This window comes from Meles meles, chromosome 6, assembly GCF_922984935.1.
Source record: "Meles meles chromosome 6, mMelMel3.1 paternal haplotype, whole genome shotgun sequence".
NCBI classification, from domain to species: domain Eukaryota; kingdom Metazoa; phylum Chordata; class Mammalia; order Carnivora; family Mustelidae; genus Meles; species Meles meles.
Genome location: NC_060071.1, coordinates 49,282,801 through 49,294,907, shown reverse-complemented (window position 1 = coordinate 49,294,907; position 12,107 = coordinate 49,282,801). Strand labels below are relative to the sequence as shown.

At 42.6% G+C, this 12,107-nt stretch overlaps 1 protein-coding gene across 2 annotated transcripts in view; it reads left to right on the top strand.

Annotated features, from left to right (window-relative positions):
• Positions 1-4,987: 4,987 nt before the first annotated feature.
• CLPX (caseinolytic mitochondrial matrix peptidase chaperone subunit X) overlaps positions 4,988-12,107 on the top strand; it is a 41,799-nt gene continuing 34,679 nt past the window's right edge. For both annotated transcript variants that reach the window (XM_046009534.1, XM_046009533.1), the window contains exon 1: positions 4,988-5,257. In XM_046009534.1, the coding sequence (XP_045865490.1) occupies positions 5,179-5,257 (79 nt within the window). In that variant the 5' untranslated portion in view covers positions 4,988-5,178. The remainder of the gene's footprint in view (positions 5,258-12,107) is intronic.

Sequence of the window (12,107 nt, the reverse complement as noted above, 5' to 3'; positions counted from 1 at the left end):
CCACCAGCCTCCAAGGACAGGCCCAGGAGGATGGTGAGACCCACCTGTAGACCCCTTGGTCTCTCTCTTATACCAAGGCTGGACAGTGACCTCCTAAGTGAAGAAATGGTGGCAATCAGAGGGAGTCTAACCAAGAGATTTAAGAAATAAAGGCACAGGCTTCTACCACCACAGTGAAAATGCACTTCATTCATTTCTGCAAATAAGCCTTACCACCTCCTGAGTCTAGCAATAAAAATACATTCCTGAGCCTTACTCCAAACCATTTTATCAAAATCTTTAGGGGAAGGGCCTACATAAATCTTAACAAACACTTAGGTAGGTCATTCTTAAGAGAAGGAGAGATGGGGGATCACTGCCTTCATGGAATGACAGTTTTTTTTATCTCTGATGTGAGATATTTCTGGATAGGGCATGGAGATTCTGCAGACCCCTAAAATCTTACCAAATAAGGTAGGCAAGTAATGAAAACAGTTGTGGGGATTAGGGTGTGAGTCCTGGTTCTGCTGTGACCTTGGATAAGTCACTTAAACCCTCTATATCTTAATTTTCTCAGCTGCCCAGACCAAAATGCAAATAATATCAGTACCTCGCTGTGTTGCTATGAGAATCAGATGAGAAGATGGGAAGTCACTCTGTAAAATTCTATACAATGTTTTAGCATAATTTTGAGTCTTACACTACCTACAAACATAAGCCCCCACCTTTTTCATTTTGGTCCTTATTTTTTAAAATATAAATGTTGAGTTCCAGTTACATACCTGGAAGGATCAATGTCTGCTAATCTGAAGGACTGGTGTCCAACCATGAAAATATAAGGTCTTTATTTAGAAGATACAGTGATTCCCAAGAGAATCATGGTTCTCTAAGAGGATGTACCAGAATCTCTGGTGAAGAAGGTGAGACTTTGAGGGGTGCCTGGGTGGCTCAGTGGGTTAAAGCCTCTGCCTTCAGCTCAGGTTATGATCGAGCCCCGCATCGGGCTCCATGCTCGGCAGGGAGCCTGCTTCCCCCTCTCTCTCTGCCTGCCTCTCTGCATGGGCTCCATGCTCAGCAGGGAGCCTGCTTCCCCTTCTCTCCCTGCCTGCCTCTCTGCCTGCTTGTCATCTCTGTCTGTCAAATAAATAAATTAAAAAAAAAAAAAAGAAGGTGAGACTTTGATGTTTATCAAAGGGAGCCTGCGGTTTAAAAAAGCAATGACTGAGAAACACAGATTTTAAAATCAAGAGACTTGGGCTCTATTTTTCTCTCTGTTTCAGACTCATTATGTGACCTTTGTAGAGTCCCAACTTTTTATTTTTTTATTTTTTCAAGATTTTATTTATTTATTTGAGAGACAGTTTGAGAAGGAGAGGGTTAGAGTGAGAAGCAGCCTCCCTGCTGAGTTGGGAGCCAACCTGGGCCGGTCCCAGGACCTGAGATCTTGACCTGAGCTAAAGGCAGACGCCCAACCAACCAAGCCACCCAGGTGCCTGAGATCTGACTTTTTAAAGGCCTGTTTCCTCCTCTGGAAAATCCACTGCTACATCAGATGACTCACTGACTCTTTAACCTATAAAAATATTTTTCACTTAGTAACTCACAATGTTCAAAATCCTGGCAGATAGAATCAAGTATAAAAGGGGTTAAAAAAAAAAAAGTTTTACACAAAATGGAGACATAGAAAGTTGTATGCTTTCAGCTATGTAGGTCATAAAAGGTAAATAACGCAGGACAAGGAGTCAGCTCCTCTAGTTAAACTATTTTAGCTGGAAAATTGCACTTGACTTTCTTTTTTACAGTATCATTAGCCTGTCAGAGGTGAGTTGAAAGTAGGTGTGATATGGAAGTTTTTGTTCCAAAAAGTTGGTTAAGTTATGACCATAGGAGGATATCACCCTCCTGAGAGAAGATCCATTTTATCACAAGGAAGGTCTCAAATGGCTCTCTGCTTCCAAACCCAGAACTTGAAGGAATGGTCTGAGAGCAACCTGACCAGAGGTTATCCATGCAGTGCCAAGTGAGAGAAGGTCTTAGTGTACTTCCGGAGCCTCCTAGCTCTTTGGCCTGACAGCAACTTCTGCTCCATCTCTTAGCTATCTGGCCATATCTTGGAGCAAGAACAATGTCCCAACCTGTGAATTTCAGGTCAGGAAGCCTATGCTCCTAAAATGGAACATGCTTTGTCAAACAGCCAAGTGGTTCCTAAAGAATGATCCTTTATGGGGCGCTATGGCTCAGTCACTGGGTGACTGGCCTCAGCTCGGGTCATGATCCCCGGGTCCTGGGATCCTGGGATGGAGTCCCGCAGCATCGGGTTCCCTGCTCCGTGGGAAGCCTGTTCTCCCTCTCTCACTCCCTGTGCTTGTGTTCCTTCTCTTGGCTGTGTCTCTATCATAATAGTAAATAAAGTCTTAAAAAAAAAAAAAAGGAATGATCCTTTACATTTGAACTCTTTCCCAAACAGATGTTATTGTGTTTAAACTTGACAACCCTCTGTGCTCCAATACCAAACAGGAAGTCTCCATATATCCCCACAGCACAAGTTCCCCAATTTGAACACCACTATAAGACTTACACTATTAAAGAGCCTAGCACCAAGTTACTGTCCCAATCCATGTTTGTTGGGTACTGAGCCTAATAATCTAGGTATATTCTGTCCCATGGAGCATAGCTTTGGGATGATGCACTGAAACTACCAAATTCATGTTGCCTGTGTGATGAAACCATCACCAGTCTGATGCCAAAGCCACATGACCCTTGTTCACATTTTTGAGAAAAAGTCAAACTGAGTTGTGTACAGCTCTCCTTGTTTTGCACTCTCTAGGGCAAAGTCTATACTTTGCTAATCAGGCATCTCCTCAGAATTCCTTCTGGGACATTCATCAGTTGGATTAACCATTGTATAAATTTATAGAATTTGTGTCTATTAACACCTCTTTGTGAATTATAATTTGTTCTTATTATATGTAGGAATTTCTAAAGACACCACCCCAGGTTTCTACCAAGCAAAAGCATTGTTGGAAAATGACTATTTAGTCATGTACTTACTGATTTTCTACTGTGTATTCAGCCCAAATGTATAATGAAATACTTGCCTTCAAAGAGCTCAAAGTACAGTTGGGAATACAGGCTAAACACAAAACATCAATCTGTAAATAAAATTAAATGCTTAATCATCCTGGGAATAATATAAAAATATACTACACAACAATACAAGGATATTCATATTGTCACACCAGTGGAATATATTTGTTTTATTTGTTTATTGTCTGTCTTATCTTTCCCCACTAGAACAGAAGCTCCACAAGAGAAACTTTTTAAGTTCATTGCTATTTCCTCAGCACCTGGCATGTAATTGGTCCTCAGTATTTGTTGACTAAATGAATGAGAAGTCAAATTCCTAGAATAGTCAGAGAAAAGGTAGTCTTCAGGTGAACTTTAACTATACTTTTATTCAGCTTGCGATCTATGGGTTTAAAGGAGAAACTTCTTTATTTCTATAATAATAAGGAAACTGCATATAATTGAAATAGAAGGTGGGGTGGGATGAGAGGAATTTAAACAGGGTCCATGTGATCTGGTTAGCTCATTACTAAAAGAGCTTTATACTAAAATCTATGGTTTTCGAACACTGTTTTAAAGCAGAATAATTCTATTTTCCAACAAAACCCCAATAAATATAAAACAGATAAAAGCACAGCCGCTCTGAGTTAGGAGTGCTGTGGAGGAGACGGGGAGTCTACCATTTTAATCTTCTCACTCCCACCACAGAGCTATGGCTTCTGAGGGATTCTAGGAACACGGTTTGAAAATACTGGATTGAAGGAACTTTAGAGTCTCTCCTCTCTCAAAATTCTATTAATAGAGGCAGCTAAAGAATATCCAGGCTCCCTCCTGTTCTCTGAAGTAGTGGGAGTCAGCTCCCTCAGAGAGAAAAACACGGAACACCTGTGTCCTGGGCCAAGGCCAATGCTCCTTCTCATGGCCAGACTCAGGGAACTAGATGCCACATTTCTTTGATCCAAGACTGATGAGGGCAAAATAACTTGTGTGTCTGGGCGAGACTCTAGATTGTCCCTCCTCTCCTTCCCCCCCACCTAAGCTCAGAACTAAAAGCATCCAAGCTCACCTGGCAATTTCTTTGGGCTTTGGAGTTGATCAAAATCTTGCAAAGTAAATACTGTCTGATGCCAAGATAGGAAAAGAACCTGATTCATTTATCACCATCCTCTTCCTGTACCGGTTTTTAGGTTTTTAGCTGTCGGGAAAGGAATCAGCCCTGCAGACAGACGTCCAAAGGGTAAGAGAACTATTTAACAGGGTGTGGTCAGGTTAAAGCCTTAAAGGAACCGACAGAGAATCATAAAGCACGCAGGGACTAGCTACATCTGGAAGAGTTATCACCATTTGGCTTGAAAGAACAGGAGAGCTGTCACCCTACAGCTGTACTTCGAGGGAACAGGTAAAAATACCGCTTCCATATTACAAGTGAGGAAACTAAAGAGAAGGAGAAGATAAGGTACATAAGATGTGGAATCCCCAAGGGAAGGATTGAATCTGAAGCATCTAGCAGCAACCAAAGGATATTGAAGAGTACTGGGGCTGACTAAGCCATCGGTCTCACTTTGACCTTCCCCTCTACCAACCGAAAAAGGCGGGGACTGACTGCGACCAGTTGGGACTACAACTCCCAGCATGCATCTCTGAGCGTCCTTAGCATATTTTTTGATGCTGGGATATGTGGATTTTCTGGGAGAATTGCATGTCGGGAATTGTAGTTGTCCCAATTGGGGCTGGCCGCTGGCCGTAACGTGCTCATTGGCGCCCAGGTCACCGCCCCCTTCCCCTCGCTGCTCATCGTTGTATCACGCATGTACACGCAGCGCATGCCCACGCCCCCTCCCTAGGCCTAGGACGCAGGCGCGCGCACGCTCCCCGGGCCCGGTAGGCGGAGGGGGGTGGGGGGGGAAGGAGGAGGGAGAGGGAGGGGGGGGGGTTAAGTGTCTACTCTACTGAGTAGACGGCAGTCGGGTACGAAGAGCGCGAAGGCCTGGCTGCGTGACGGGTGAACTCTGCCCTGAGCCTAGGGTCGGCGGGAGGGTCCGGAGCCAAGTTAGCGCGCCCTGCGTACAGGAGTCGGGCCGCTGAGACCCGGAGGGCAACAGGGGGCAAAGCCCCGGCCTAGGCCCAGCGGAGATGTCCGGCTGCGGCGCTTGTACCTGCGGCACGGCCGCCGCGCGGCTCATCAGCTCTTCGCTAGCCTCCGCGCAGAGAGGTAACGAAGTAGTCCCTCACCTGAGCCAGTAGTGGCCTGTGAATATACAGCCCGCGGGGGGGGATCCCGGGCAGGGCAAGAGGCTGGCCCCACCCTGAGGGTGTGAGGGGACGCGCGGCTTTTCGCCTGCCCCCCGCCTTTCTCGTGGGATGGGGCTTTGCCAGCCTCTGGGGCAGCTGGTTCTCAGATTTGAATTAAATCCCTTGTGCTCCCCCGCCCGCGCGCATTCAGGCCTCTTGACTTTGGGGCCGGAATGTGGCCACTTAGCAGAAACCTGGAAGAGGCACGAAATGCTCCTTTGGTTAAAAAGTGCCCCCACACCCTACTCGGAGGTCCGCCGGGTACTGCCTCCCAGCCCGGAGGCGGCTTCTCCTGCGGAGTCGGGCCGTGTTCCCTTCCGGCCTGTCGGGTGCTCCGGGAAGGACTCGGGTGAGGGGCTGCCACTGTTGGGGGGCCCACCGCGGGGCGCCCAGCCGGCCGTCCCGGGCGCAGGCCGCGCGAGAGCCACCGTGTCACTGTCATTGTGCGGCCGCTTACGCGGGGGCATAAGCAGGGCTCACAGTCACAACCAACCCTCTCGGCCCCGGGGAAACCTCGCGGCCCGCAGGGAAGCGGCTGGGGTGACTGGGGAAATTTCCGCAGAAACTGTTTTTGAAGTACTTAAATGTCTCAGCAGTCTTTGGCCGGTTTTCCCAACTTGACGGGCCGATAGAGCTTATTAAGTGTGGCGCTTGTTTACCTTTACTTTCTGTTGATTAGGAGCTGTTAACAGTGTCATCCCAGCCAAGAGGTTCCGGAAAAGAAACCATTTTCCTCTTCCCCAGATCCATGAATATCAGACTAGAGGCTAGATGTAATCACTTTTAGACAAATTCGTTTTATTTTGGCTTGTCAATTTAGGATGTTTGGGTAAATAAAAAATCCCATTTTCCTGTATTTTAGGTTAATATAAATCCCCTTAGTATTTACTAGAGGTATATTTTGGGACAGTTTAGTTCACAAAGCGGGATTAAGTAAAGTAATGTGGGTAGAAGCATTTGTAAAGTAATACAGAAAAGTAGTGTTTAGTTTCAAGACATTGTTAAACCTGAATAAGCAGATGTCTTTATTCCAGGAATTTGGGTTGAAACCGTTTGAGCGTGACATTTAAATTCATTTATTTGAGTTTTTTTGGGGGGGACACTACTATGTACTGGGCCCTGTTTTGGTGGTGGAGATAGAGTGGTGAACATGTCCTCATTTGCAAGTTTAAAATCTACAGAAGTAGGCAAAGAATAATATTTCTGGGCGCCTGGGTGGCTCAGTGGGTTAAGCAGCTGCCTTCCGCTCAGGTCACGATCTCAGGGTCCTGGGATCAAGCCCCGCATCGCATCGGGCTCTCTGCTCAGCAGGGAGCCTGCTTCCCTCTCTCTCTCTGCCTGCCTCTCTGTCTACTTATGATCTCTCTCTGTCAAATAAATAAATAAAATCTTTAAAAAAAAAAAGAATAATATCATTTCTAGAAGTGGGTAAAGTGTGTGTGTGTGTTCTGTTTGGGCAGGGAAGGCTTCTTTGACAGAGTTCTTTATCTCTTGCAGTGAGTTGTGCCATAAAATTGAATCATAGGGGGTGTGTAGTAATTCTTTTATTTTCAGAATAGCTACTGATTTAAAAATTTAATGTATTATTAGGTGAAGCAACACAATTTAATGGCTTTAGATATGATCATCTATTATAAGTTTGTCAGAAGTTTTCAGAAATATTGAACCATTGTGTCTGCTGTAAATTAAGCTTAAAATATGGGACATCATCTCATATCATTGTGGAACTTAATATTTTTATATAGCAGGGAAACAGCAAATGGTTTTCACATTGATTTAAGACTTTCTCAGGGCTTCATTAACATAAAATGTTTATTGTCCATAGTAGAAACTCTTAAAGTGTAAACTAGTCTGCAGTATAGAAATAATTTTCTGTAAGGTTAAAAAACTCCAGGAAGGTTATTTTTGTTTAGGATTCTTGAAAAGAGGAAGAGAGGCAAAAGATAAAGAAAAATCAGAATTGAACTTTAGCTAGTTTGTTATTCTTAGTTAAGAATTTTAGCAATATAATATAGGTAAACAAAAATTTAATCAAAATAGTCTTACACCATGAAATTATACAGTAAAGTAAAAATAAGATTTCAGACCTCTCAAAGTGTAGTGCTATTTTCTATTTCCATTTGTTAGACTTAAAAAGAAAATTTTTAAAAAGTTTTTTAAAAATTTGAGAGAGTGAGAACATGAAAGGGGAGAGGATCAGAGGGTGAAGCAGGCTCCCGGCGGAGGGAGGAGCAGGGAGCCCCTTGTGGGTCTTGATCCCAGGATTCTGGGATCATGACCTGAGCTGAAGGCAGTTGCTGAACAGCTGAACCACCCAGGCACCTTAGACTTTAAAGTTTTCGAATGATAGTTTGAAAAATTATTTGGTAAATTGTCATACTGGATACAGGATGTTTTCTTTTCCTGGTTGGCTATGTGTATCTTCAATTTAATGTGTTTTCCTACTGTTCTCATTGAATATGAAACCTATAGTAAAGTAGAAACTTTAAATATTTTGTCTACCCAAATTCTGATACTTTTCAATCTGTATGTATTTTTGTACATATGTCTAAGTATGTATATATTTTAATGCGCTTTTCATATATGTAAATTTGCATTCTAAATATGTACATTTAGGAATGCTTGATTTTCATTTACAAAATTCTGAATGATAGTACTTGGTCTGAATTTGGTTGTGAAAAGTGTGGAATCACATGTAACTCCATTGATTTTTGGTTCTGTTCTGTCCATGTCCAGTGAAAGGGTGTCACCTCGTGAGGGTGTAAGTGAAGATGTGAAGATGCTCAAACATGTTGACGTCCATAATTTTCATGATAGTTGTGTAATATGCCTACCTTGACAGCTTTTAGCCAAATTTTAAGTCTCTCTCTCTTGTTAAATACAGTACAAATTAAATAAGGCAAAGTGAATAAATGATAGCACATCTTTATTTCTGCAATTGCAAACTTTTTTTTTAAGACTTTATTTAGAGAAGGAGAGCCAGTATAAGCAGTGGGGAAGGGTAGAGGGAAAGGGAGAAGCAGACTCCCCACTGAGCAGGGAGCGTGATGGAGCAGAGCTCCATCCCAGGACCCTGAGATCAAAACCAGAACGGAAGGCAGCCACTTAACTGAATGAGCCACCCATGCACCCCTGCGAACTATTTCTAACATTTCTCTTTTCTTGGCATATTCCTTTTCAGACCAGCAGACTAGCCTTAGTGAAAACTCATCAAACATTTTTGAACTCGAGGAAAGCTATTATAGGAGTGATGTTATTTTTCTTCTTTCAGAAGTACTCAGGGGTGCCTGGGTCACTCAGTCAGTTGAGCATCTCACCCTTGGTTTTGGTTCAGGTCATGATCTCAGCATGGTGAAATCAAGGCCAGCCCGTTGGAATTTGCTTGAGATTCTCTCCTTCTGTCCAGCCCCCTCCCCCACCCTCAGCACATGTGCATTCTCTCGTGCAGATGAATCTTTAAAAATACATATATCATTTAAAAAGTATTCAGTATTCAGTATTCAGAATTCAATAAAATGAAAATTTGAGGGGCGCCTGGGTGGCTTAGTGGGTTAAAGCCTCTGCCTTTGGCTTAGGTCATGGTCTCAGGGTCCTGGGATCCAACCCTGAGTCCAGCAGTCTGCTCAGCAGGGAGCCTGCTTCCCCCTCCCTCTGCCTGCCTCTCTGCCTTCTTGTGATCTCTGTCTGTCAAATAAATAAGTAAAATCTTTAATAAAATAAAATAATAAAAACAGCTGCTCTAAAACTCAGAACGTTTTATTTGTATGACAAAAGTTTTGTAAGTGGTTTAGCTTTTAACCATCTTCTCTTGTTGCTGCCAACTATTCTTTTGAAATATACTTTACAGAAGTACTTCCCTTTTATTATAGGGGTTTTTCTCCTGAGGTTCACAGGCCTCCAGTGTGTCCAAAGGGATAGAATTCAGAAGTTGTTAATTTTATTTTCACTAATCACTAACTAAAATGTAGCATTTCCTTCAATTTTGAATGGAGGCAACAACCAGAGTAGTATTTGCAGTATCTGTGAATTTGTCACCAATCAAAATCACAGATATTTTCTTACCACATTATAGTCGTGCGTATCTCAAGGTACTGTTGTTTATACTTTACGCTACTTTGAGATCCTGGTAGTTATTTAAAAAGCTGTTAAGGGGGCACCTGGGTGGCACAGTCTGTTACGCATGAGCCTTTGGCTCAGGTCAACCTCTTTATCCATTCATCTGTTGTTGGGCTGCTTTCATAGTTTGTTATTGTAAATAGTGCTACAATAAAACTAGGGGTGCATATATCCCTTTGAATTAGTGTCCTTGCATTTTTGGGTAAACACCCAGTAGTAGTGGGTACTGGATCATAGGGTCTTGCTATTTTTAATTTTTTGAGGAAACTGCATACTGTTTTCCACAGTGGCTGTACCGGTTTGTATTTCCACCAACAGCGTAAGAGGGTTCCTTTTTCTCCAAATCCTTGCTAACGCCTGTAGTTTTCTTGTGTTTTTGATTTTAGACATTTGACAGGTGTGAAGTGATCTCATTGTAGTTTTGATTTAATTTCCCTGTTGATGACTTATATGGAGCCTCTTTCTGTGTTTGTATTGGCCATCTGGATGTCTTCTTTGGAGAAATGTCTGTTCATGTATTCTGCCCATTTTTAAAATTTAATTTAATTTTTAAATTATTTATTTATTTGACAGACAGAGATCACAAGTAGGCAGAGAGAGAGGGGGAATCAGGCTCCCCACTGATCAGAGAGCCCAGTGCCGGGCTCCATCCCAGGACCCTGGAATCATGACCTGAGCCGAAGGCAGAGGTTTTAACCCACTGAGCCACCCAGGCACCCCTGTTCTGCCCGTTTTTTTTTTTTAAGATTTTTTTTTTATTATTTTTAATTTATTTATTTGACAGAGAGAGAGATCACAAGTAGACAGAGTTTTACTTTTTTACCAGTTTGGATGCCTTTTTTTCTTTATATTGTCAAATTGCTACAGCTAGGACTTCCAGTACTGTGTTGAATAAAAGTGGTAAGAGTGGACATCACCTTAGGGGAAAAGCTCTTAGTTTTTCACCATTGAGTATGATGTTGGCTTTTTAAAAAATATTTTGATAACTACTTCAAATTGGTTTCCTTTGTTACGTATTTTATTCTGTACATTTAAAAACATTATTTTGAGAAGGGGTCCATCCATACACTTTACCAGACTCCCAAAGGAGTTCATGGCACAAAAAATGTTTCAAACTCCTAATGACTACAGTGATTTCTGTGAAGATTGTATAACCTTGATGAGTAACTAATCATTTAAACTGTTCAGTTTGGTGGTTTAAAAAGTGTAGTTCCCTGGGACGCCTGGGTGGCTCAGACGGTTGGGTGTCTGCCTTTGGCTCAGGTCATGATCCTGCAGTTTGGGATCAAGCCCAGTGTCAGGTTCCTTGTGCGGCAGAGACCCTGCTTCTTCCCCGCCTTCTGCTCCCCCTACTTGTGCGTGCATGCTCTCCCTCTGTCAGATAGATAGATGGATTAATTGATTGATTGATTGTGGTTCCCAAGGTTGCTTGGGTGATTCAGTTGGTTGAGTGTCTGACTCTTGTGTTTTGGCTCAGGTCGTGATCTCAGGGTTGTAGATTGAACCCCTCGTGGGGTTTCATGCTCACTGGGGAGTCTGCTTGAGATTCTTTCTCTGCCTCTTCCTCTGCCCCTCTCCCTGCTTGTGTGCACCATGCTTTCTCTTTCTAAAATAAATCTTTTTAAAAGATTTTTATTTATTTATTTGACAAAGAGAGACAGACAGGGAGCACAAGCAAGGGAGGGAGAAGCAGGCTCCCCGCGGAGTAGGGAGCCCAATGCGGGGCTCAATCCCAGGATTCTGGGATCACAACCCAGGCTTAAGGCAGACACCCAATGACTGAGACACCCAGTCACCCCTAAAATAAATAAATCTTAAAAAAAAAATGCGGTGCTCAGACCATCATTATTAGTATAACCCTGGCAATTTGTTAGAAATAAATTCTTTGGTCCAACTTCAGACCTTCTGAGTCAGAACCAGGGAATATTTCTTGTAGTCTGTTTTATTTTAACAAGCTCTCCAGGTAATTCTGGTGCATGCTCAAGTTTGAGAAGCACTGGTGTAGTATTTATGGCATCTTCTTGGTACAGCCCATAGATTATAGAATGTTAAAACTGTATCAGGGCTAGCAAAGAAAATTTATTTTAAAGATTTTGTCTATTTGAAAGAGAGTGAGAGAGAGAGCATGAGCAGGGAGAGGGGGGAAAGAGCACTAATTTTTTTCTGTTCAGAATAAGTAGACTTTAAGAGGATCATGTTCATAATTTTTATTTCTTAAGTTCCTGAAGATAATTTCCTTTCAGCTTATTTTCTAATAACATTAGATACTGTAAATTGATAAACAGCATTTTGAAAGATATATTTTATTGTAAATGGGATATAATACACTGTGATACTTTAGGATTAAGTTTTAGTTATTTTTTATTTTTTAATATATATTTTTTAATATTTTATTTATTTTATTTGACAGAGAGAGAGGACACAAGTAGGCAGAGAGGCAGGCAGAGAGAGAGGGAGAAACAGGCTCCCCACTGAGCAGAGAGCCCAATGCGGGGCTTGATCCCAGGACCCTGAGATCATGACTGAGCCTAAGGCAGAGGCTTAAACTACTGAGCCACCCAGGCGCCCCTATTTATTTATTTTTTAAGATGTTATTTATTTGTCAGAGAGAGCGCGTGCACACAAGCAGGGGGGAGAAGCAGGCTCCCTGCTAA